Source organism: Rhinopithecus roxellana, chromosome 6 (assembly GCF_007565055.1).
Source record: "Rhinopithecus roxellana isolate Shanxi Qingling chromosome 6, ASM756505v1, whole genome shotgun sequence".
NCBI classification, from domain to species: Eukaryota; Metazoa; Chordata; class Mammalia; order Primates; family Cercopithecidae; genus Rhinopithecus; species Rhinopithecus roxellana.
This window is the reverse complement of record NC_044554.1, coordinates 12,912,631-12,940,303: the sequence shown is the minus strand read 5'-3', so window position 1 is coordinate 12,940,303 and position 27,673 is coordinate 12,912,631. Positions and strand designations below refer to the sequence as shown.

Genomic DNA, 27,673 nt, shown 5'->3' with positions numbered 1-27,673 from the left:
ACTTTTAGTCCTTGTTAATCTCTTACTGTGCCTAACTTTATTATAGGTGTATGTATGGATAGGAAAAAAAACAGTTCGTATAGGGCTTGGTACTATACTTGGTTTCAGGCATCCCAGGGGGTCTTGAAACATATTCCTAGTAAACAGGAGGGAACTACTTATTTTATTTCCAATGTCCACATAAGCAAACTGAGGCACACAGAGGACAATTTGCCTATGGTTAAATAGCTAGTAAGTGGTGTAGACAAGATTCAAATCCAGGCAGTTTGGTTGCAGAGCATACACTCTTAACCAGGAATCTTTGCTAGTTAATTAGACAATTAATGAGAAAAGGTATATCAGGAAAACTTAATCTGAGAGTTACAAATAAGTATTTTCTAAATGAGGTCGGAAGAAAAAAGGGTAAAACCTCCAAAGCACTTCTGTCTGTTTTATTCCTTGCCAAACAATAAAACTGTGATTCTGTTTCCTGCTTTGAAAATCAGTTCTGTTTTGTACTGCTCAGTGCCTTTAAGATGAAGGTTTCTTCGTAATATTAACAATCAGTGCACTCTTTCTTTCAACTCCTTTATTAAATTGGTTGCAAAAAAGATATACATTCTTATATTGACAATTCTTATCATGAATAAAAGCATCAAAAATAAGGCAATAGCAAGATGTGCTTCACATATAAACAATCATGTTGTAAGAATAAGAAACCTGAATCCTTGTACAACAAAAAGATTAGGAAGCAAAATGTGAATAAGCTTGTATTCAGAATATACCTATATGTGTGTGTGCAAAGACAATACACTCATCATATACCTCACTAAGTTCCTTTATGATGCATAATTCCTTAATCATTCATTTGTGAAACAAGAATGAATATTAAGAAACATGAAATCCAAATTGCATTTATTTTCACAATATCAATGCTAAACTCAAAATAGCAACTTCATTGACTCTCAATGGTAAATTTCAAACATGGAAAGCAATCTTAATTTTTTTAACCCTGTGAATAGGGTCTGCAAAAAACGGTGGATTATTTTAATTACAAAGAGGCTGGGTCTCAGCCTGCACTTAAATAGCATTAGCAATAAAGGACAGGAAACAAATATCACTAAGAGTAATGCCCATACATATAAAGATACCTAGTTGAGCCATGTTCTTTCTACTTATATAGCAAGCCTATTAAACCACTAGCATAATAGATTATATCTCATGAAACAGAATTACTATATTAACTACACATCTATCAGAAATTTCCAAATCCCTGCTCCCAACACAATTTTAGTACACCTATTAAGTACCACGGGTCATTTAGAAAAACAGAAAAAAATATACACCTAGTCTTTGCAATTAAAATCATCATAACATAAACAATGTTAGATATAAATTTTGAACTCAATGTTTTTCCTACATATTTATGTAATCAAGGCTTTTTAAGCAAAGACGGGTCTTAGGTATATGATCTGTACAAACTTACAGTAGTGTATATTCCAAATAAAGATTTTTCTTCCTAGTATGGTATGACAATGTAACTGCTTTCTGAATGAAGATACATGTTAAGGCTTAAGGTGCAAACACTTTGGAAGGCAAATAGCTTAGTGAAAAAAATTATGGTTCACTTCAAAATGTGTATCATTTCATAATAGGCCCCTGAAGTTTCAAATTTACATGTGAGAACACATTTACATCTTAACTTTCTAGGAAAGGCACAGGCTTTATGTAAAAAAGCAGCAAAATTTTAAACCCACCAATATACTGACAAAGCCATTACTTTTATTAGAAACAAATAATGCTTCTCAAGATGTTGGCAACATGTCATAGTATCAACATATACTTCATACAGTGCATTTTTCCCTTTAATTATATTCCGGTAGGAGGTGGAATACCTCCTTGGCTATGAGGGGCAGATGTATTTGATGGACTGTGTAGGCTGGTCTCCTTGTACACAAACCAAGCATTTCCTCCCCAAAGTATCATATTCAGAAAGCCAAAGATCTACAAAAGAGAAAAATAAATATGAAAATCAAATACCTACTTATAAAAATTCATGCCCTACTTAAAAAAAATCTCACTTTTTCTTTAAATATTTTTAGGCAGTACGCCATTATTTCACTTAAAGTTTAATACTAAGGCCGGGCGCGGTGGCTCAAGCCTGTAATCCCAGCACTTTGGGAGGCCGAGACGGGCGGATCACGAGGTCAGGAGATCGAGACCATCCTGGCTAACATGGTGAAACCCCGTCTCTACTAAAAATACAAAAAACTAGCCGGGCGACCTGGCGGGCGCCTGTAGTCCCAGCTACTCGGGAGGCTGAGGCAGGAGAATGGCGTGAACCCGGGAGGCGGAGCTTGCAGTGAGCTGAGATCCGGCCACTGCACTCCAGCCTGGGCGACAGAGCGAGACTCCGTCTCAAAAAAAAAAAAAAAAAAAAAAAAAAAAAGTTTAATACTAAACACAATGTGAAATAAAGAAGGAAGACTATATTTCAATGTACAAAATGTGGTTATATAAATGACTTATTCCCAATGAAATAAGGCTAAATCTCTAAATCTGTAACATATAAAATCATGGCTAAGAGATTTAGCTATTCTTCCGAATGCTTTCACTTTCCTCCTATTTAGAATGATTATCAACTGCTCGTGTACCTTTTCCCATTTACCTCTTATCACCCCCTCCTACCATCTCTTCTACTCCAATCCAACAGTTGTAGCTACAAAAAAAGAGGAGTCACAAAACTTTACTTCCCATCCCAATTAGTCAACCTCAAAGAAATTAATCTTCCTGGCTGGGTGTGGTGGCTCACGCCAGAAACCCCAGCACTTTGAGAGGCTGAAGCAGGCAGATCACTTGAGGTCAGGAGTTTAAGACCAGCCTGACCAACATGGTGAAACCCTGTCTCTACTGAAGATACAAAAGAATTAGCTGGGAGTGGTGGCACATGCCTGTAATCCCAGCTACTTGGGAGGCTGAGGCAGGAGAATCACTTGAACCCAGGAGGTGGAGGTTGCAGTGTGCCGAGATCATGCCACTGCATTCCAGCCTGAGCGACACAGCGAAACTCCATCTCAAAAAAAAAAAAAAAGAAATTCATCTTCCCAATATAAATCTGACTAGATGAAAGAAAGTCTCAGAGATGAATAAAATCATGATCTTGGTTACAGGCAATACTTTTTTTTAAACAAACTTTTCTTCACTAACCACTATATTGTCATTAGAATTCAGATAGCTGAGTAAAAATAAAAACCATCCAGAGATTTACTGAAAGCTATTGCTTTCTTGAATTACTAGTACTTTAAACAAGTATATGAAATAAATTATAAATAATGCATACATACCACAGATACATTTAGGGATCCCATACTGGTCACAGAGCCAAAGTAACACAGTATTTCTTTCTTCTTACAAGGCGAAAGTTCCTGAACAATATTGTGACCGGTAGCTATTTTAATATCTGTCAGAGCTTTAGCCCAGGCAGAAGTGCTCACCAACCACAAAAAAGTGGCAACAAGTGTAACAACAAAGTCCTAAAGCAAAAATCAGTAAGAGTTAATAATGAACAATTAATTTTAATACTAAATTTCAAATCCATGATGAAGAAACTGAGATTACATTCAACCTTATGGTACTGAGAAATGGCCTTCATGATATACTTTATTTAAAAAGTCAGTGAGCATAGTAAACATTGCTGTTAGTGTTACAAGCACAGTGCCTAAGTTACAACGGTCAATAAGACTCAGTCACCTCCTCAGAAGTCTAAGATTTTCACACTAGAAACCAGTTTTATACACCCTTCATCATAACCTCACCTCAGCCACTTACTCCCAGGATCATACCTTGGATCTTGTCATCACCAATAACTGTATCCTTCCATACTCTGTTTTGATCATCCCATTTTCCGATAACACCTCTTTCCAGCTCACTCTCTCTGGCACCCCAATCCTAAAACTCCTTTGATCCCACCAAGACCTACAATCTGATCCTACTGCTTTCTTACTGTCTCACCACTTCACTAATGTACTCACTTCTTTTTTTTTTTTTTTTTTTTTTTGAGACAAGAGTCTCGCTCTGTTGCCTAGGTTGGAGTGCAATGGCATGATCTAGGTTCACAGCAACCTCTGCTTCCCGGGTTCAAGTGATTCTCCTGCCTCAATCTCCCAAGTAGCTGGGATTACAGGCACCCACCACTACACTCAGCTAATTAGTAGAGATGGGGTTTCACCATGTTAGTCAGGCTGGTCTCGAACTCCTGACCTCAGGTGATTCACCCACCTCGACCTCCCAAAGTGCTGGGATTATAGGCGTGAGCCACTGCGCCCGGCCATCCTCACTTCTTTTAATCAATTTCTACTCTAAAGGCCTTTGTTATCATCCCTTGCATATACTCTCAACTCCCTTATCCTTCTTCTGCAAAACTCTAACTTTAAACCGAATTCTCCACGAGATGGATAATAAAATAGTGAAAAGCACACACCAGAATGGTATCTCTTAAATTTCCTAACCACAAATTTTAAGAATGCTCATTAATTAAGAAAAAGGCAACAACAAAAATCTCCCAAGACACCTTATCACTATTAACTCTGTACTGAATCCTTTGCTATTTATTACAAAGAATGGGATGGTTTTAATATTTTAGAATAAATGGTTCTAATGGGTGGTTTTAATATTTTAGATCATAAGTCCAATCTTGTTTGATCTTCCTTCAAATTAATGACCAGGGTAGGAATAATATAAAATTTTTATCTTTTGGATGCTATATGCTAAACATATACATACACTCAAGGACAGGAGCTCTTATACATCTGCAGCAAAAATCTTTCTAACCTCAGAATGGGTTTTGGAGCTTATCCCAGAAGCATTTTGTTTTTTAAATAAACCCAATTAGTTTTTAATTATTTTGCCAGCCACCTTTTAGTCATTTATTAGGTTGGTGCAAAAAGTTATTGTGGTTTTGCTATTGATTTTAATGATAAAAACCACAATTATTTTTGTACCAACCTAATATTTAGGATAAATACCAGTGACCTCTTATGAGATATAGAAGCTATGCTATATAGCTTGCCCACTTGGTCAAAACAACACTGAATGAATACTTAAGATTAGAGAACCAAAAGTAATTACTAATTACACAAACACGAAAGTACATGCACTTTGCATCTGAGCTCTCTGCTGCTACTTGTCCTTTTAAAAAACCTAGATCAAAGAGAAAAGCCTAGAAAGATAGCTTATATTTTCTGCACTGTGGAAGTACTCCCCTTTTTACTGCTGTACATCTGCTATACATTCTGCTGCAGGTAGACATTTTCTAAACACTTGCTAGAAATAGTGTCTTTTGGAAAACTGATGAGTAACATGAAGTTATATCACATGTTAAATAATTTCTCTTTACAGAAAAGTTCACAACTTTGATCAATATATGTCAAATCCTCCTAATTTTCAGGTATTTTCTTCCTTCCAAATTCTTTTTTTTTTTTCTGGTTATGCTCTTAAATCCACTTGGATGGCTTGGGGCATGACATTCTTCTATTTCAAAAGCAGGAACTTTTCTGAAAATGATGCACAAAGTAACCTAGGTTGAAGGAACGTGGGGGGAATTCTGGTCCCTTCAGATAGTATTTGCTCTACTTAGGACTCTAGTCACACTGCACTCTAAGTGAATGGTGCCACCTGGAGCTCTGCAATGCACAACCTGCAGCTGCCTACGGCAGCTCTACTCCTCCCAACAATTCGTAATATGATTCACAGATTTTTAGAATTTGGGATACCCTATTTTTGTTTGGATTCATTTTCTGGTATTCTCAATTTTCCACATTGCCTTGAAACCTTAAACTCCTGCTACTTAACAAAAAAAGTGCTATATTTACTTCAAAAGAGAATTGAAGTAATTTCAATTTTCATAATTGAAATACTCCTAGAAACACCTTAGCACAGAATTGGGAATATTGCTAAAAGGGCTTGTCCTCATTAAAAGTACCTAAAAATTAATGTCACATTTGGCTATGTCTTAAATTTTGGGTATCTCAACCCCCCCCCCCCCCCGCCCACTTTTTTTTTCCCCTGAGATGGAGTCTTGCTCTGTCACCTAGGCTAGAGTGCAGTGGTGTGATCTTGGCTCACTATAACCTCTACCTCCTGGGTTCAAGTGATTCTCCTGCTTCAGCCTCCAGAGTAGCTGGGATTACAGGCACCCACTACCATGTCTAGCTAATTTTTGTATTTTTAGCAGAGATGGGGTTTCACCATGTTGGCCAGGCTGGTCTCAAACTCCTGACCTCCTGGAGTGATCCACCCACCTCAGCCTCCCAAAGTGCTAGGATTACAGGCATGACCCACTGCACCTAGTCTCTCAAAGAAAACTTTTAAATATTTTTATGGTTAAATTAAAAATAGAACTGAAAATTAAATTTAGAAGCTAGACTTTTAAAGACAAGAAGCACCCATTACATAACAATAAAAACCTACTTAAGGAACCAATTCTGGATTATTTCTTTATATGACCACTAATTGGTCATTCTGAGGTGGAAAATTACTTTTTACTTTTCTGAATGATGCAACTAGGTCAGTTTTATAGTTTTATCAGACAGAAAAACCACCTACAAAAACAGGTCTGAATGCTGCTTTAAGAAGTGTAGTATTTTTAAAAGTTTACTAGATAAAATATGAGAAATAAAGGGCACATTGATAGATTTAGTAAAAAAATTTGTTGGGATAATGACAAAATGGCGAGAAATAGCTTCTAGTTACAAAGAATTTTAATGAAATATAATTATCTATAAGATCATTCTAGTTCCCTTTTCAATAAGATTTGAAAAGTCTGCAGAAAACATAGATTCCTAACATGTATCTTGGATAAGCACTGCAAATTAAAACAGTTGACATCTTATCTTTTTAATAACCGAGAAGTATTTTATGCAAACCTCTAGTTTTCTTGTCTCCTATGACATAAGAAACAGAATAAATCTGAATGATAAAAGACTGTTGTATTACTTACTTACCATTTCCATTCTTATGATCCAGCAGCAAAAATTAAAAATAAATAAGTAAATAAAATTTGTAATCTTATTTAATAATCCTTCATATTTAAATAGCCTTCCCTTTAAAGTAACTTCACAATAATTAGCAGACATGTTTTCTCATACATATGAATGACCAGTATCACACATAAAAAACACCTCTGTTCTCCCTTTAAGTCACTAATAACTGACTTTGTAGTTACTCTTTTTTTTTTTTTTCTTTGAGATGGAGTTTCGCTCTGTCGCCCAGGCTGGAGTGCAGTGGCCGGATCTCTGCTCACTGCAAGCACCGCCTCCCGGGTTCACACCATTCTCCTGCCTCAGCCTCCTGAGTAGCTGGAACTACAGGCGCCGGCCACCTCGCCTGGCTAGTTTTTTAGTAGAGATGGGGGTTTCACCGTGTTAGCCAGGATGGTCTCGATCTCCTGACCTCGTGATCCACCCGTCTCGGCCTCCCAAAGTGCTGGGATTACAGGCTTGAGCCACCGCGCCCAGCCTGTAGTTACTCTTTTATAGTGGAGGTGTAGCTTAAAACCATGATTTATCTCTGGATTTGCCACCAATAATCCAGGGCAGATCCTACTAACTAAATCTGAGAGAATATTTCTAGCTCAGTAGGCTCTGAAGCCAAAAGTATCAGGACTTCAAATCTAAGTCCTTTGTTGATACCTCAAAGATTCAAAATTAGTTCGTGGCTGCCACTAAGGCTGAGTGTAAGAATTATCTGGGTCTGATTTTAAATTAAGGAGTTTAGGGACATAGACCAGGAATCAACAAACTTCTTTTGAAAAGGGCCAAATAGCAAATATATTTTTTATCTCTGTTACAACTACTCAACTTTACCACTGAAGCAGCCATAGGCAATGTGTAAATGATTTTGTATGGCTGAGTTCCAAAAAAAACTTTATTTAAAATAAACAAGGCCAGGCTCGGTGGCCACACCTATAACCCCCAGCACTTTGAGAGGTAAGGCAGGCAGATCACTTGAGCCCAGGAGTTTGAGACCAGCCTGGGCAACATGGTAAAACTCTGTCTTTACAAAAATACACAAAAAGTAACTGAGTATGGTGGCTTGTGCCTGTAGTCCCAGCTACTCAGGAGGATCATTTAAGCCCAGGTGGTTGAGGCTGCAGCAAGCCAAGATGGTGCTACTGCACTCCAGCCTGGGCGACAGAGCGAGACCTTGTCTCAAAAAGTAAATACATAAATAAAGAAGTAAAAATAAAAAATAAGACAGTGACCTCTGGGACATAGTTTGTGAACCCAAGATATAGATAATTAAGCTCATAAGTTTTGTAGAAGTATAAAGTGAGCCTTTAGAGAAAGAAAAAAAGAAGCAGAGTTATGAGGCTATGTTGTGATAATTATTCAAATTAAAAGAATTAATTTCGACTGAATTTTTTTGCTATTTGTAACCTGATGTGCTTTATTACATATGTGAGTTTTTTCCAAGTTAAAATAGAGTTAAAAAAGGAACAAACTTTCTTTATAGTGCAAATAGGCTAAAATAATCGAGTTAAACCTAATGGGAGAGAGCTCAACCTTGTGGCAAACACGGGCCAAAATACGCTGAACTGGCTTACGCCAAGTATTTCTATTTCCAGTATAAGAAAATCTATATTTAGCTTATACAAATTATTTTTGTATTAAAAAAATAAAGTGATTACTTACAATCATAGGAAGTTTACGACTATCCAGATACAGACTCGTGTAGCCAACATAAAGCAGAAGGGCAGCAATGCAGTACAAGAAAACAAACACTGCAAAGGTAACATAGAATTGTGCAGAAGAAGAGTAATCGCCTATGAGAACGTAACTTTTCCAATTTACATCACATATGTTTACACCTGGAGGTGGCTGAAATGATGCCTCATTCAACCTATTAAAATAAACGTATGAATTATTGGACTTTCCCGGCAGAGACAGAAACATTTATGTAAAACAATGAATGACACTTCAAAAAATACTCCCCAAATATATTAAAAACATTCCTTTGGGGAAAAAAGTAAAATTCAAATATTATATTTAAGTAAACTGAAATTTTCATAATAAATGTATATAAGTTATACCTGGTATTGGTTTACGATACACTGAATATAGACTGAATTAAATACTTTCATACCCAGATACTATCTTCCTGCAGTAAAAAATTAGGTAGGAGGGATTATACCAAATGGTTTATACTTTGAGACATCATATTTCATTTTGTGTGGCAGAGTATGTGTGACTAGCCCCAAGAGAGCCAATTACAACAATGATTTACATTTTTAACCCTGGATCAATAGTTGCTAACAATAAATATTGCCTTTCATTTTTCCCAACCATAAATTGTAAAACACTTGTCACTAAAGATGCTGTAACAGTTCCTTACGTGAGAAGTGTCTAGGAGAAAGGATACAAGAGAGAGAGGTTTTGATGATTACTAACCACTTATTATCTGACTTATCTTTAATATGGAGATTTTATTTAATCATCAAAACAGCCTTACAAGATAATACTTCCAATTACTGGACCAAAAAATTGAGTCTAGGGTCAAGTAAGTAAAGTTAGTAAGTGAAAGAAGATTCTAACCCTGGCTTAAACATAGGACATATTCAGTAAACTTTTCAATGGATACTGATGTCAAACAAGACTTCACAGATGAAATATTCTTCTGTAAGTAAAGTCACTTACTTTAAGAGTAAGAAAGTATGACTTTATGCTAATGAATGAAATATGGAATCTCTTTATATACATCTGTCTTAAACCTATATAAAGACATAAATATTCAGTAATTGCAAAAAACATTGAGAATCTGGATTTTTCTAAGTTATGTTTCCTTCTACATTAGGGCTTCTTATACTAAGGTGATAGAACAATCTCTAGTTTGCTTTATTTTTACATTTCCAATCCTCTGTTAGAATAAAATTATCAAGGCAACATCACATTGTTACAAAAGTTTCTAAACACTTACTCTCACTTTCTGTCCTATTTTGTTACAGACCAGGAGATGTTTTTAGACAGGCATGGGTCTGTGTACCACAGTTTGGGAGGTAATGATCACTTACAAATCAGCATGCAATCTAAATTTTCTACCCTCCACAATCAATAAATTGCTGGAAACCTTAATGACTCACTGTGAAAGTAAAAAGAGTAGTGAAACCATTAAAATAAATATAACTCACCTGAATGGATAACCAAAAGTAGCTGTAATAGTTTTATTCTCAGTAATTGTGGGAGGACAACTCACTTGAATTTCTGTTTGGCCCTTAAAACCTCCACAGGTGGCAAAAGCAAAGATAGAAGCAATCTATACAAAGTAAGATGAAAAAAGACAAAAGAAAAAACAAGATAAGCATTACTACACCCCAAACAAGGGTCACTAAAACTGTAAGCACACTGATTATTAAAAATTGGCTCACTAACATTCTAGAAATTCTTCTTTTTTTGAGACAGGGTTTCCGTCGCCCAGGCTGGAGTACACCGGCATGATCAGGGCTCACTGCAGCCTTGGCCTCCTAGGCTCAAGCCGTCCTCCCATCTCGCCCCCCAAGCAGCTGCATCACAGGTGTGCATCACCACACCCAGCTAATCTTGTTTTGAATTTTATTAGAGATGAGGCCTCGCTGTGTTGCCCAGGTTGGTCTTGAACTCCTGAACTCAAACAATCCTCCCATCTTGGCCTCCCAAAATGCTGGGATTACAGGTGTGAGTCACTGTGCCCAGCTCCCCATTACCCTTTTTTAAAGAGATGAGTCTCACTCCATTGTATAGACTCAAGTGTAGTGGCACAATCACAGCTTACTGCAGCCCTGAACTCTCAAGTGATCCTCCCAAGGAGCTGGGACTAAGGAGTGTGCCACCATGCCTGGCTACATATAATATAGAAATTAATGTACCAGCCCATATGACAATTCATTTGTTCATACTTTAGTGTATCCACTAAGTGTTAGTATGAAATATAGAGGGAGACTCATTTATTAGTATCAAAATCAAAATGGGTGAATTGGAGGTATTTTTATTTGGAACGCAAGTTACCAGTAATTTGTAAAGCCAAGAGGCTGTAAGCAAAGAAGAAACACTATTTCATGAGCCTATTAAGCCTCCCTTGTGGGTATTTCCAGGTCTCAAAAAGTTGTTGGAAACTTATTTTCCTAATCATGCATATGCTTAAAAAAATGAATGATGTTCTCTCAAATACTATCTAAAACACAAAAAACCTGGAAGCAACCTAAATGTTGACAGGGAATCAAACTATAATTCATCCACTTATTCATTCATGCAATGAAACATTATATAGCTGTTGGAGATTAACAACATAGAAAGTGTTCATTACATATAAAGTAAATTTAAACAACAAAAACTAGAAAGGTTATGCATCAAAATTTCAAGGTCACCTCTCAAAGGAAGATAAAAAATAATTCCTTTTTATTTTTGTACTTGTGAATTTTCTACAAAACACCACAAGTAAGCAAAAAACTCCAGATGTGCTGTTAAAGTCCAAGAGCTCAATCTTTCAGCAAGTGGTGATGGCTCTATTTTCAAAATACATTTGCAATCTGACCACTTGTACTGCCTCCTGATCTGAACTACCATCACCTCTTGCCTGAATTTTGCATTAAATGGTCTCTCTGCTTCTGCCCTTGCCCCAGCTTCAGTCTGTTATCAACATAACAGCCAAGACAATCTTTTAAAAATGTAAGGCAGAAAATGTTATCCTTTGCTCAAAACCCTCCAATGGCTTTTGAGCTCTCTATGAATAAAACTCAAAGTTCATATAAAGGCCTGCAAGATCCTTTCTTCCCTTATATATTTCTGACCTCATGTTGCGACTTTTTCCTTTACCTAATCTGTATACACAAACTGCTTTCCATGCAACACCTTTAGTGACATGGGATAAACTCCTCCTTCAGGACCTTTGCACTGGCTATTTCCTCTGCCTGGAATACATGGTTCACTCCCTCACTTCCACAGCTTCCTGTTCCAGTATGACCTTCTCCGAGAGAACTTCCCCTCACTACACTATATCAAATAACAGCACTACTACACAACCTATTCCCTCTATTTCTGCTCTGTTTCTCCTCTGTTCTAATTACCACTGCTTGACACAGTACTTAATTTGTCTGTCTTTCCCTAGAATAGAAACTTAAAGAGGTCAGGGACTTGGTTTTGTTCAAGGTCATACACACTTAGCAAGTGGTAGTAGATAAAATTCAATGCAGATTTGATATCAAACCTTCACTGTTGAACACTTGATTATAATGCCTCCCATGGATTATTCCAGGGCCTTAAATCTTGTAGGCCATAATCCACATTATAATAATTGTCAAGGGTTTGTTTCCCCTCCCTGCCCCCACAAAGAAGAGATACATGAAAAGAATCTGGTTACAGATAGGAAGAGTCTGAGGTAATGTCCAGCACATAGTTTGAGGTCTTAACTGTTAAGAGGTGATCCCTGGTTTTCACAGGATTTCAAAATGTGTAAAAATAACTTTCCTTGGAAAATGTGTCATGATGTCATTTTTCATTATTTGTAATAAATAATGTTTTATGTTAAAAAAAAAAAGGTAAAGATAGAAGAATCGATACTCTCTCAGAATAAATATGCATGAATACACAGAGTGAAAAGGCCAGAAAATGAGTCCTGAGCATATACCCACATTTAAATTAAAAAAAAAAAAAAAGAAAAGAAAAGAAATGAGATATACAAATTGAACCAATGGAGCAGAATAAAGAGGCCAGGAATAGACTAGTGTGTATAAGACAAATTGTATCTAACAGAGTTGATTTGTAGATCACAGAGGAAAGGAATGTGGTGGTTTTAAAGATAATGCCCACCAACTCTTTGATAAAACTCCCATCAAGAGGTGGAGCTTGATTTCCCTTCCCTTGAGTGTGAACTAAATATAGTGACTTGCTTCTACAGAATAGAATATGGTACTGCGAAGAAATGGGATGTCTTTTCTGAGACTCAGTTATAAAAACATTGCAACTTTTTTTTTTTTTTTTTTTTTTTGAGACATAGTCTCGCTTTGTCACCCAGGCTGGAGTGCAATGGTGCAATCTCGGCTCACTGCAACCTCCACCTCCCAGGTTCAAGCAATTCTCCTTCCTCAGCCTCCTGAGTAGCAGGGGTAATTACAGGTGCCCACCACCATGTCCGGTTAATTTTTGTATTTTCAGTAGAGTTGGGGTTTCACCATGTTGGTGAGGCCAGTCTCGAACTCCTGACCTCTGGTGATCCACCGGCCTTGGCCTCCCAAAGTGCTGGGATTACAGGCTTGAGCCACCGCACCCAGCCAAAGACTGCTTCTGTCTTCCTTTTTCACTCCTGAACTTTCCCATTCTCTGGGGGAAGCCAGTGGCCATGTTGGGAGGATACTCAGGCAACTTTTAGAGACTCACATGGTGTGGAATTGAGGACTGCCAGTAACCACATGACCGAGCTTGGAAGGGGATCCTCTGAGGTTTGCCAACAGTCATGAGAATAAGCTGGAGGCCTTGAGATAACAGCAACCCCAGCCAACAGCTAGACTGCAACCTTATGGGAGACCCTATGCCCAAACCATAGCTAAGCTGCTCCCAAATTCCTGACCCACAGAAGAATGGGTGAGATTTATTATCTCACCTAATAAAGGTCAACAGACCTTTGTTTTAAACTGCTAAGTTCAGCGTAATTTGTTATACAGCAATAGATAACTAATACAAGGAAGAGTTGTTCAGTACATGGTCCAGATGAGCTGTACACAAAAGTAAAAAGTCTTTAAAAGAACCATAAAAGACTGTTAAATTCAACTACAGAAAAAAAATTGTAATCAAGTCAGCTGTTGAATGTAAAACAAGCTACCAATTAGGTGAACATATTTATAATAAACATAATGTCACAAAGGATTTACTAGTGTATGGATCTAAGAGAAACCCTTGCTCATGTGTACTAAGAGATGTATAAGAATGTTCATAAAAAACGGGGAAGGGAAAAGCAACGGGAAAATGGATAAAACACCATAGTATATTCTTACAATGGGAAGTCATATGGCAAAAAAGATATAAGAATTACAACTGCCTACATCAACATAGATGAATCATAGAAATCCAATGCTGAGTTAAAACAAAAACAAAACAAAAACCATGTTGCATATGACTACCTAGAGTATAAAACCATTTTTTAAAAAGCTCTGTTTACCTGACTACATTACACCTGCCACTATTTTTGTTCAGGCCGTCACCATTTTTCACTGGGCGTAACCCAGCAGACGCTTCTTCTCATTTCCAATTTCATTCCAATTGATACTCATCTTCTATAATGTGGGCAGTACAGCTGCAGTACCCAGTGATGCTACTTGTGAGTCTTGAACACTTCACATGTCACTAATCTAAATTGATATGTACTCCAACTGCAAAATACACACTAGATTTTGAAGATTTAGTATGAATAACATGTAAAGTATTTTATTAATTTTTATATTGATGACTTGTTCAAACAATAATTTGGATAGATTGGATTAAGTAAAATATATTGTTAAAATTAATTTCACCTGTTTCCTCTTACTTTAGTGTGATTAATAGAACACTGAAAATTACTATGTGGTTTGCATTTTTTATTCCCATTGTATTTTTTTGTACTGGACAGAGCTAGTTTAGAATGATGTCACATTGATCTGAAATAAAAATCTGATCATGTCCTTCCCATTTAAAGGAATTTCCTCAATTGTCTTCCAACCTAAATTAAACAAAAAATGCTCAAACTTCTTAATTTGGCATAAAAAGCATGGCTGATCGATGCTCAACTTTATAGATAGATTTATCTGTAGTGTATTCACTGCCAGGTACTGTATGATTCTGTCACATTATACTGCTTACTGTTCTGAAACATACCATGTATTTACCTCTTAAATGTATATGCTGCTGTTCTGGGAATGCCCCATCTCTAATTAGCTCATTCCTTGTGGTAGAACTCATGATTCTTCTCTTGAGCTATCACAGACATTAACTCTATTATATATGAACTCTACTATAGGCATTTTTCTTGTGTAACTTGCTTTATAAAAAATAAAATGGGGCCGGGTGCAGTGGCTTATGCCTGTAATTCCAGCACTTTGGGAGGCCACGGCAGGACGATTGTTTGAGCCCAGAAGTTCAATACCAGATTGGGCAACACAGTGAGACCCTGTCTTAAAAATAAAATAAAATAAAATTAAAAAATTAAATAGAAAAATGAATTTCCTAATATAACAAGTAGCAAATAAATAGCATACAGCACTACAGCTTGTTGCTTTCAAGACTATTACTTCTACTGCTCCTTTGCCAGACTGTCATGTCTTTGCACCTGATTTTGTTTAGAATTTTCAGTGACTAGCAGAAAACCTGACACATAGCAAATGCTCACTAAATAACTGCTTAAGGAAAAAATAATTTCCAATAACTTATAAGTAAAACCATATTTTGAATCTTACATAATTATCATTTTAAAGCTTTTTGTTATAAGGATAGATAAATATCATGACAGCAATTCTGGTCTTTATCTTATAGAAAGAAGGGACAAAAGCACATATTTTATATTAAACAAAGTACAAAATTATGAGGGCAAAATATCCAACTATCTCACTTCTCCCTATATTCTACTGCTATTTTGATCTAGACTGGAAGTTATATACTGGCAGCCTGTTGGTAAAACCTGGCCTGCAAATATATTTGTGTGGCCTTTGCAGTATTACAAAAAAATGTGAATTTGCTGTCATTGTTTTAATATCACTAATTTAATTTAATAAATTAAAATAATTTAATAATTAAATTAATTTAATTAATTTTAATATTACATATAAAAATTTGGATTTCCTGCTTTTCCCGAGTATGTATGGGAAAGCTGAAGAATGGCAACATCAGACCCACATTCTCATAAAGCAACAATCAGAGAGAACTGAATGACAGATGTCACTTATAGCAGAGCATGTGCTTTCTAGGTTATCTGCTTCTCCATTGTCTTAGCCCTCAGGATGTGTGTTAGTTGCCAGTAAGTAATCAATGACATACTATTGTTTTTCTTCCAAACATCTTGCTTCACTCATTTACTTTAGAGGGTGGTTCCTATGACCATTTCAATTTCTAACCCTAGTCTAAAATGAAGGAGTACTGGTGTTCTGATTTATATTTTCTGGCCACTTTTGAAACTCATTTTCCCATACACTCCTACCCCATGAAGAATGACTGAAACTACTGACATGGAATTCTATCTGAAGAGTAACTAGTAAGAATCCAGGGGCAGGGTGACAGCAAGCTTCTGTTTAGGTCAGAAAAGTTACATGTTCACATACAGCCCCAAGTATCCAGAGAAACAGTCCCACTTACCTCTCTGCCCACCAGACCCATACTAGATGACCACCATGGCAGATCTTATGCAGAGAATTGTAACCTCAGGGTGAAAATTACAGCCTGGTTTTCTGGAGCACTAGTCTCCAAAGTAGACTGGAGTAGTCAATTAACTGATGCACCAGAAGAAAATATATAAACTTCTATTTAGATCTACTTTCAGACTTAAATAAGGAATTGAAGCTTTATTGCAATTAATACACCACTGAAACCCATGCTAGGCAGCACATCAGAAGGTCACATGTCAGTATGGCATGCTGGGTAGCCTGAAGGTAAGGGGAATCTCACACACGGAAGGACAGACAGTGATAACCTGACCTATTCGTTCACTTTTAGTGTTCATGCATTACAATGTGAGTGGGCCTGGATTTATGGTATAAATTGTCTAGTTTTAACCAAACTAACCTTCACAAAATTGTCCTGTGGCTTTAAAATGTTTTCAAAGAAACTATAGATTGGTAACACACACACTCATGTATAAAAGAGAAAATGGAAGCATTCATACTCTACGTATACTCTATGATTACATTCATCAGCCATATTACAAGGTAAAAACAGACAATCAGATCACAAGAAGGTGGCAAAACAAAAAATAATCAGAATAGTATCTGAAACAAGGATTTAAAAATATAAACAAAATTTGCACTGAGTAATATACCTTAAGATACTAACTGACATAGTAAAACATGCATCTTAAGTTGTAGATGCATATTGTGGCTCTGTCCATAAAATTTTGTACTAATAGGCGTTTATGATAAAAAAGACTCTGGAGGCTGGGCATGGTGGCTCACTCCTGTAATCCCAGCACTTTGGGAGGCCGAGCCGGGTGGATCACCTGAGGTCAGGTGTTCCGAGATCAACCTGGCCAACATGGTGAAACCCCGTCTCTACTAAAAATAAAAAAAAAAAAATAGCTGGGTGTGGTGGTGGGCACCTGTAATCCCAACTACTTGGGAGGCTGAAGCAGGAGAATTGCTTGAACCTGGGAGGTGGAGGTTGAAGAGAGCCAAGATCACACCACTGCACTCCAGCCTGGGTGACAGAGCAAGACTACGTCTCAAAGAAAAAAAAAAAAAAAAAAAAAAAGACTCTGGAGGCTGGGTGCAGTGGCTCATCTAAGCATTTTGGGAGGCCAAGGCAGCAGAATTACTTGAGCCCACGAGTTCGAGACTGGCCTGGGTGACATGGTGGGACTCTGTCTCTATAAAAAATTATAAAAGTAGGTGGGTGTGGTGGTGTGTAGCTGTAGTCCCAGCTACTCGGGAGGCTGAAGTGAGAGAAAAGCTTGAGCCTGGGGAAGTCAAGGCTGCAATTAGTCGTGATCGTGCTTCTGCACTCCAGCCTGGGTGACAGAGTGAGACCCTGTCTCAAAAAATAAATAATTAAAATTTAAAAAGAGTTTGGAGACCTAACTTCTATTGCTAGACCATGCTCATTCTGAGGATTCTACTGGAGAATACTAGTATTCACCTGGTTTATGAGTGTTGTTTACACGTTTCTAGCTGCAGGATCCTCACTGCTATTTAATTTCGTCATTAATCTGAAATCATCTACTTAAATTTCTTTCTGTCCAAGGTTTAGTTTATCAAAGCAATAACTTAAATCTTCAAAAATAGATATAAAAGCATATTATGTATGAGTGTTTACATGCAAAACAAATGTATGCTGGTTTTAATAACTCAAATGATCATTCAGTACTTAAAATGAACTATTATAGCACGTTTGCCTTTACAATCAAAAGATTAGATGCCTAGAGCCAAGGTATTGATTTTTATGAGTCAAAGTCTGAAATGTTTGCTAAAGTTATTCATTTTAAAACATGTATTGTTTTTGATGGTGATATTTCAGTTTATTCCCACTGGGCAATAAAGTCAGTTACAAAGTGCTTCAGTTTCACTGAATCTCCGTTTGCTTCTAATGTACAATAGTAGAAAATTCTAAATAGCCTGCCAAGATACTTCAATAACCCATAATTTGGATTATGGCTGGGTGCAGTGGCTCATGCCTGTAATCCCAGCACTTTGGGAGGCTAGGGCAGATGGACTACCTGAGGTCAGGAGTTTGACACCATCCTAGTGAAACCAGGTAAAACCCCGTCTCTACTAAAAACACAAAAATTCGCTGGGCGAGGTGGCGCATGCCTGTAGTGCCAGCTACTCGGGAGGCTGAGGCAGGAGAATCACTTGAACCTGGGAGATGGAGGTTGCAGTGAGCCGAGATCATACCACTGTACTCTAGCCTGGGTGACAGAGCAAGACTCCATCTCCAAAAAAAAAAAAAAATTGGATGATGAGAAGTAAACGCTAGAGCTCCTGCTGAAATAAACAGCTAGTTTTTTGCTAAATCCTAATCATTGTACGTTGAAAACATCTTTATGTCACCTGAAATCTCCGAGGAACCTAAATATATTTATTTAAAAACCATTTATCAGCCAGGTGCTGTGGCTCACGCCTGTAATCCCAACACTTGGGGAGGCTGAGGCGGGTGGATCACTTGAGGTCAGGAGCTAAGAGTCCAGGCTAGCCAGCATGGTGAAACCCCGTCTCTACTAAAAATACAAAACTTAGCTGGGTGTAGTGGTGAGTGCCTGTAATCCCAGCTACTCGGGAGACTAAGGTAGAAGAATCTCTGGAACCTGGAAGGTGAGGTTGCATTGAGCCGAGACCACACCACTGCACTCCAGTCTGGACAAGAGAGAGACTCTGTCTCAAAATAAATAAATACAGAAAAATAAAAATCATTTTCTAATTGCTCTACTATTTTCATGTCTTCTGGAGTGAATCAATATCCTGACTGTTGATCTGGCTGGCTGTCTTGAAATAAGCCTGTCTCTTTGTGGAAAACTGACAGCATTTGTTGCCACTGACATAATTTGAGTTTTTAAGTAAAAACTAGTTTTCTTCATGTGTTTTAGGATATTTGATACAGGCTCAACTTGATTGTCCCCTCCTGCTTCTATCCCTGTCTAGCGGCTTTATGGTCATGGTCATTTCTGCTTGGCCTTCTGAGTCCCCTAGTCCACAAACACCACACCTTATGATGGGACCCCCAAACCACCAACATAAGTGAACATATAAGTTATCACAAATCCAGACCTTAAGCCTACAAGTAGATTGGTCCAGGTCTTGAGTGGCTATATGTATCTCTTTATTTCTACACCTTTAAGTACTCAGCTTTATTTAAGTCATAAGTCCAGACAGTCAGTTGAGTTTTCTCCAGATTTATTAATAATTACCAAATTTGGGAATAGTCTTTCTCCCTGCCATATTTTCTGTTCTGTTTCTGGTCCCCAGTGATGTTTACCTCATCAATTCTCAATGTGTGGTCTGTGGACCCCTGAAAGCTCCCAAGAGTCTTTCAGGCGTTCATGGAGGTAAAACATTTTCCGAACAATACTAAGACATTATTTGCCTTTTAGACTGTGTTGACATTTGTACCGATGAAGCAGACATACTGGTGGGGAAAACTGCCCGGCTTAGTAAGAATCAAGAAGAATACCAAACTCTATTTCATTGCCACACGCTTGTAGTTAAAAAAAACAACAAAAAACAAAAACGAACAACAACAACAAAAAACACCAGTTTTACTTAAGAACGTCTGATGAAGCAGTAAAAATTTTATTAAACCTTGACCCTTGAGTTCTCTTCTCAGTATGATAAAATGGGAAATGCAAATAAAGACTTTTGTTACATACCAAATACAATGGTTGTCTCCAGAGAATGCATTTAAGCAAATGAGCTATAAGCTGAACTAGTGACTTTTTTTTGTAAACATTAAATTCCTCCCATCTTCACAGTCAAACAGCGGTTTATGCTGTCTTCACTTTCTTACCACACTTTCATTCAGCCTACTAAAATCTGGCTTTTTGATTTTACTGAAACTGCTCTTGCTAAAGCCACCAACAGTATGATTAGTAAAACCAAGGGATGCATTTTAGTCCTTATTTTACTTAACCATTCTATTGCACCTAATGTTTTGGGGTACTCTTTTCTTGAAATTCTAATAGTGATGCCAAGGCATTATTTCCCTCAATTTTCCTAACCATTCCTTCTCTCCTTTGCAGGCAGATATCTGCTGTATCTGCAGCCCAAACTCATATTTTAAATGCTAGACCCATATATACAACTGTATCCTATAGGATACCTCCAAAAGATCTAAAAAGACCACAAACTCAATACATACAAAACCTCGGATCTTCCACAAAAATCTGCTACTCCTCCTCCTAATGACATACCTTGAATAATGATGCTAATAGCAACCAAGTCAGAAAGACAGCAGTCATCTTAGGGTCCTCCCTCTTCGTTACCTTCCATACATATTCTAATTTGTAACCCCCTTTTGTAAACCCCTTCAGTTCTACTGAAACTAATTTTAGGCCCTCATAATTCCTCAATCAACAGATTTCCCTTCCTCCAATTCTGACCTTTCCAATCCATCCTTTTAGAAATTTTCATTTTGTCAGCAGTGTAGAGGGATGATTTGGAAAGGTCAGAATTGGAGGAAGAGAAATCTGTTCATTAAGGAATTATGAGGGCCTAAAATTAGTCATATTATTGACTTGTTTAAAGCCTTTAAGTAAGTTCCCATCCCCTATGGCAGGGATTCTGGGCTTGAGTGGAATAAACACTTCAATATTCTGTACTCTGCACATATGCATTTTCCTAAGGGCCCAGATTCCCAAAGATTAACCCTAGAAGCAGCGAACCTCTTTGAAGTGTTTTCAGAATAATCTCAAACTATATCCTCCAACCCAGTATATATTCCAACTAACCCCCAATTACTTTTAAGTTCTCATACAGGGTTATGCTGCTTCAACATTTCCTACCACTGAATGTAAGATTCCTTCTGCCTAGAAAGTCACTCCCCAAGTGAACCAGTACCCATCCTTCAAGTGTTCGTTCAGCTATGAAGTCCTCCCTAGTTCCTCCAAGCAAATGCTCTCTCTCTCATTTCTTCTACTATTCTTTGCATACACCTTTATTACAGTTTATTATATGGCATTTTCATATTTTTTATGTCCTTCATCCTTAATAGATCATGAGAAAAAGACCATGTTTTATTCATGTTGGTATGCTAGTGTTTAGTACAGATCTAGTATAAAATAGTCAAATATTCATTGAATAAATATTTACCACACCATTAACAATGTGTAGTCTTTTCATAAAAGGCTCTCCTGTGTAATAACAAGCTGTTCAAACTGAAAGTAGTATTTCCGTAAGATGCTTAAAAAGGGTATTTTTCAAAATACATCAGAACACGAATGAACTTATCACTAGTGCTTGAAATATTAAGGAAGAAGCTAAGTCTACAGTTGTTTAAAAACTTGACAAATAATATAAGCACAGACATAAACAGCTGCCTCTTCATTTAAGTGGAAATCTAAATTATTAGTTATAAATTTAACTATAATCCTCAATGAGACTAAATCTAGATGTAAGACTTTCTTAACGTTTATATTTGATTAGCCTCGTTAATGCGATTTTCCTCTTGCAATTTTTAAATGCTTTAATCATGGTTTTCTTTATACTTAAATCTGGACTTAGGTTTAAAAAAAAATCAGGTTTATTTATTTATGCGTCTTTAAAGTAGTCATTTGTGTGAAGTCAGCACTACTTCAGTTTTCAGAAAACACACAAAATGTTCAGTGAATGGTGAAACCGTCTAACCCCTTGGGCGGTTACAATGGTCTAAGTAGAAAATCACATTAGGTACCCATCAGAGAAACCGAGTTTCAGTTGCTTTTAAAAACATCCTCGGTAGGTTATTTAGAACAGGAAATTGAAAGTTCTTATTCTTCTTCACCACTCTATCACTAAAGAAAAGGGCGAAAAAGCTATGGATGTAAATGCTGCTGTCTGTAAACACAACTTGCCTGCAGAAATACGTAGTGGGCCACGAAGTTTGAAGGAAGCCCGCAGTGCCAGGTATATTCACCAACTCCTCCAAGTGACTGATCATTGCCAAGGTCGAATTAATAAGTGTTCTTTGATGTTAATGATTGTGAGTGTTCTCAAGAAAGGACTAAAAGCTGACTTCCAAGCAGGATGTTGCTTGGAAATACCCAAAACACACTCGATGTCCATTCCTAACGTGTTATTAAGTGAACCGATCTGACTCCATGCGTTTTGGTAAAAGGCCTTTCCTTCGTTCCCCTGGCCCACAGTTTATTTTTGACTATTTTTAACTCGGAGCCCATCTTAAAAACAAATTAAGAACGGAATGCTCGCCAAATCACGTCTACAAGACAAAACCGGCTTCCCAGGGAGCTGGACCTCGAGTGGGCACCGGCTGGGAAGTACCCGCTGAGCCTCTCCGCAGAGCGCGACACCAGCCGCCGGGTTTCGGTTAGACCGCAGCAGGAAGTTTTCCCTTCCTCTGCGGGAAGCAGTGGAGCCAAGGGGAAATTTGAACTCCCACTCCACGGGGGCACCCAGAGGGTAGGTCCGGTGTGGGAGGGTGCTCCCAGGGGAGCCAGGCGGCCGAGGAGCTCGTGATTCGACGCCCGCCGCGGCGTCTCCGCCCAGCGCGGGCCCAGGCCGCGGCCTCCCTGCCCTCCCTACCGTCCACTCCCAGTCCCCGGGCGGCGGCCTCAAAGCCCGCGCGGCAGGGCAGGGTCCCGGCTCGCAGGCTCCCGTCTCCCTGCCTAGGAAGCCGCGCAGAGCGGCTGCGGGCCTGGCAGGCGCGGGCTGCACTCACCCACTCGAGGACCTTGATGAAGCCGAGTGGCTCCTTGAGAGGGTTGAGATTGATCTGGAAGCCGGACATCCTCTAAGGGAAGGAGGGAGAGAGAGTCAGGACGACGGGGCGGAGAAGGAGGGGACCGACGAGACCCGAGCAGCCCGGCGGCGAGGAAGGGCAGGCGGGGCGGGCGCGCTGGCCGGGCTCGGAGGCGGGCCCGGGCGGCCGTGGGGCGGGGCGGTGGGGAGCAGCGGCGGTTGAGCAGCTGTCTGAGACTCTGGGACGGAGACGGAGAGGGGCGGCTGGGGAGGCGAGGGGCGGGCCGGGGCGGGGACCGGGAGGCTCCGCCTCAGGCCGCACCTGGCCAAGTCGACTGATCCGCTGGCGAACCAAGTAGATGTTGGGCGCCATGCTGCGTGCGCCGCGCCCCCTTCCCTGCAGTTCAGCCCCTGGCGCTAGGTCTCCCCCTGCGCACGCGTGCACGCGTGCGCTCCTCGGGCCCCCGCCGCGCTTCCGGACCCTAGCGACTGCGGAGCGCACTGGACCGGGGGCGCCCACGTCCGCGCCTGCGCAGCTGGGGGGTGCTGCCCTCAGAGAAACCCTCACTTGACCCCGAGCTCACCACAGCTGAGCTTACTACACCGAAGCCGGCCTCTCCTTCCCTTCACAGATCTCAACTTTTATATGAATTTACAATGTATTGGCACAGATGAAGTCGCGTTTCAAGGCATGTGTTAGGGGTCTTTGATTAAAATTGCAAAACGACAGACTTCTGGCGACCATGCTGTGGGGTGCCTCGGAAGTGTGAATCACCAAAGATTCCTACGGAAATTGGGTTTATTTTCACAGTTAGCATCGCAGCCATGGTTGAAAAATGAATAAAGGTTATACCTAAAAGACAAGGCGTGGCCGGACAGGCCCTCGGTGACCTACACTTTCACCTCTTCTACGCTGTCAGTCGAGAGTACTCTTTTTGAGGCATTGTTGGTCTCTTTCTTCAAGAAGCTAACTCCTTTAAGATTCGGCTTAGGTAATACTTTCCTCTTGGCACCCTGTTACGGGAGCCCCAAGGTAGTGTGATCTCCTTGCTGGCTTCCTCAGTACCTGGAAAGTTTCTGGACAGCTGGAATGTGGCATATTCGTGTATATGAAAAATCAGCGGCCGGGCGCGGTGGCTCAAGCCTGTAATCCCAGCACTTTGGGAGGCCGAGACGGGCGGATCACGAGGTCAGGAGATCGAGACCATCCTGGCTAATACGGTGAAACCCCGTCTCTACTAAAAAATACAAAAAACTAGCCGGACGACGAGGCGGGCGCCTGTAGTCCCAGCTACTCGGGAGGCTGAGACAGGAGAATGGCGTAAACCCGGGAGGCGGAGCTTGCAGTGAGCTGAGAGCCGGCCACTGCACTCCAGCCTGGGCGGCAGAGCAAGACTCCGTCTCAAAAAAAAAAAAAAAAAAAAAAAAAAAGAAAAATCAGCTTCCAAGTACTTACCTGAATTTCAAGCACGAATATGATTTAGCAGGCTACTTGCCACTGAGGTTATTCTGTCAGGGTTGACAACTGTTATTGAACGTCTTTCTAGTAAGCGAACCCTTTCTCTTTCGAGACCTGTTTATCTCCTTGTTTGCTGTCCAGAGAGTGCAAAAAATACTTTTCATTTTCTATGCAGACAGAGACAATCTTTATTTTTATCTTGGCTCCGGTTCCTCAGTCCCCAGCACAGTCAGTCCTCAGTGAGCACCTAATACCAAATGGATGGTTGCAGATTTCTCCCACTAAGCAACAAAGCATCATAAATACCTCATAGGGCTAGGTGAGTGCAAGGTGACCATACACTGCTACCTGGTGCATCTGAGACCACGATGAGCGGTGCTCCAGGTCTTTCAGCTTTCTCTCCCTTTTTTTTCTACTTTGTTTCTGTATCTTCCTCTCAGTACTTCTCTTTTTGTTCTCTTTAGCCCGTTTTTCTAAGCTTTTACTCTCATTCTGTTGAGGTCTTCTGGGTAGGCACCTGGGGATGGAGTAGTGAATAGCAGGACTATTTAGCTTGAGCTTCGTATTCACGAAGATTCAAATTAGACTATTAATGTTATTTTGTTATTTCTTTTTCTTTTGTTCTTTCTTTCTTTCTTTTTTTGAGACAGAGTGTCACCCTGTCACCCAGGCTAGAGTGCAATGGCGTGATCTCAGCTCACTGCAACCTCTGACCCCCAGGTTCAAGTGATTCTCCTGCCTCAGCCTCCTGAGTAGCTGGGATTACAGGTGGGCACCACCACATCCAGCTATTTTTTTTTTTGTATCTTTATTAGAGACAGGGTTTCATTATGTTGGCCAGGTGGTTGGTCTTGAACTCCTGACCTCATGATCCGCCCGCCTCGTTCACCCAAAGTGCTGGGATTACAGGCGTAAGCCCCCGTGCCCAGTTCTTAATGTTATTTCAAAATGAGATATGCCTTGACAGATTAGAGATATGTTCACATGCAGCTTTATTAATTAACTTTAAAGATCTAAAACATACCATAACTTAGTAAACCAATATTGGCATCTCTTCTTCTTTTTGTTTATTGAAGGCCTTAGAAATTGGAATTGGCCAGGCCCTTTCTCAACTTCTGTGCTAAACTTTCTGTTGCTTCTGTCTGCGTCTCCTGCTGCTTGTTCAAGCCCACCAGTGGAAGGCATCGTGGTTACTTTTCCTCAGGAAACCTTCAGTGTTAGAGTAACTCCTTGAACTTTAAGAAGTTTCCTTCCTTGGCCCTGTGGCATGCAGTTTTAAAGATGGAGACCACTGAGGGTGAGCGGAACCACATCTGGTCACTTATCAGAACTCATTCGGAGAATCTCTCTGAGCAGAACAAAACAGAAGTGAGCCACTACTGCTCACCTTCAGTCATAGCCCAGCACTGCTTCTGCCAGTCAGCCGAGCTCAGGGGCCTACCTTCCTGAGAAGGAACTGGCCGTGACTGGCAGAGCCAGTGAGATCTGATTGGGCGACAAGATAATTATGATTTTTTTTTTTTTAAATCTTCCCCGACAAGAGTGTTTAAACAACAGCATCTCATTGAAGGCACAACTGTTCAAAGTCTGGGATGAATGTTCAGATGACTGTATCACACTGATTACAACACTGGTCATTTTCTGATTTGTTCCTCAAATCTGAGGAAAAAGCCAGATGCTCTGGGAGCAACGTATTCCAGGTCTACTCTACTAGGGCTATTTGGAAAATAATCCCTATAATATAAAATGGTTCTGTCTATCTGAGGTAGTATTATTGAACTCTATCTGTGGTGGTGTAATTATGGCTAAGTTACTTACATAATTTGTCATTGTTTTACTTTCTCTCTGTGGCTTTGAACACATGTGCCAGACTGTGACACTTGGGATTTAGGAATGCTCAGAAGGCCAGAAAGGAAAGTATATTTAGGCAACCATATATTAGCTATATTAGGCAACTACATATAGCTATATTAGGCAACTCATTGGCTAACTATACTATTTTTTGTTTTTCTCAATGGGAATACAAAGTTTTGGTCAGCTTATTGGCAAGATGAGACTTTAACTCATTCCTGACCAATATTTATCTCCTTTTCTGAAAAGATATTGTTTAATACCAAATTCAAAACCTGACTTTTGCTTATAAACTCAAATAAGTGTTTTGTTTTCACTAATTCAATAATCATTTTAGAAAAATTTTAAAATAATTATATTTAAATTGTGCAATAGATTGGTTCGATAGGCTCAGTAAATTATCTCAAAATAATTAATTTGAAGCCTCTTAGACTTTTCATTTTAAAACATATTTTGATTTACAAATTGCAAAGTACAAAGAGTTCTGTGTACACTTCACCCAGTTTCCCCTAATGTTAACATCTTCTATAACCATCATATATTTGTCGAAACAAAAAAATAAGTACTGGTGTATTACTACTGACTAAACTAAAGAATTTTTCAAGCTTCATCAGTTGTCCACTAATGTCTTTTTTACTGCCCCAGGATCTAATTCAGGAAACCGCATTTAATGTAATGAGTGTAATAGGTGATCAGCAACTGTCTGGGGCCAGTGGTGCAGGCAGTAAGAAGAATTTACCAAGATAGTTGTAGGTAAAGAAAGGCAGATTTATTTGAGAAAGTAGGAAAATGTATTGCAAGGGTGCAACAGGCAGGTCAGCGAAAGAGGAGCTGACTGCAAAGAGACAAAAGCTTGCTAGGAATTTTCTAGGATGGTGCTTGTGCTCTGCGCTTGAAGAAGACTTTGTGTAGTAATAATAATGCTGAAGTTGCAGTGAGCTAACTTGAATTTTTTTATCAGCCAAGAATCTGGTGATAGCTGGGCACAGGAAGATTGTGAGTGATTACGCATGAGGGCTATGTGTCCTGGACCATGAAGAAAGGCAGACTTATAACTTATCTATCTGCTTTCTCGTTTTGCTTTCCCCTGGTCCTGCCAGCCTGAATCCTTTTCCCGAATTAGGACTCTACCTTTCTTCACGCCCTGACAGAGCAACAATGACTAATCTTTGGCATGTGGTTGAATTTCTCATCTTCCAACTGCTTCTTGCTGACCAGGGGTGTAGAGTTGGCCCTACCTAGGATTGTTAGTCCGTCAGGAGGTTATGTGGGCCTAAATCCCGGAATTGAGACTTAAATTGGGC

At 39.3% G+C, this 27,673-nt stretch overlaps 1 protein-coding gene across 1 annotated transcript; it reads right to left on the bottom strand.

Moving 5' to 3' along the window:
• Window positions 1-553: 553 nt before the first annotated feature.
• SYPL1 (synaptophysin like 1) lies at window positions 554-23,320 on the bottom strand. Its single transcript, XM_010380660.2, has 5 exons — window positions 23,040-23,320; window positions 10,163-10,287; window positions 8,670-8,877; window positions 3,324-3,512; window positions 554-1,983 (listed from the first exon to the last, which is right to left on the bottom strand). The coding sequence occupies exons 1-5, from the start codon at window positions 23,106-23,108 to the stop codon at window positions 1,849-1,851; spliced, it is 726 nt and encodes a 241-aa protein (XP_010378962.1). The 5' UTR covers window positions 23,109-23,320; the 3' UTR covers window positions 554-1,848.
• Window positions 23,321-27,673: the final 4,353 nt, after the last annotated feature.

Excerpts from the sequence above, each read along its gene's own strand:
- SYPL1 (XM_010380660.2), bottom strand. The coding sequence starts at position 23,108 with ATGTCCGGCTTCCAGATCAATCTCAACCCTCTCAAGGAGCCACTCGGC. Across the intron at positions 8,878-10,162 it reads ACTTTTGGTTATCCATTCAG|GTTGAATGAGGCATCATTTC; the intron begins GTGAGTTATATT and ends TTATTTTAATAG. Across the intron at positions 3,513-8,669 it reads GTCGTAAACTTCCTATGATT|GACTTTGTTGTTACACTTGT; the intron begins GTAAGTAATCAC and ends TTTTTGCTTTAG.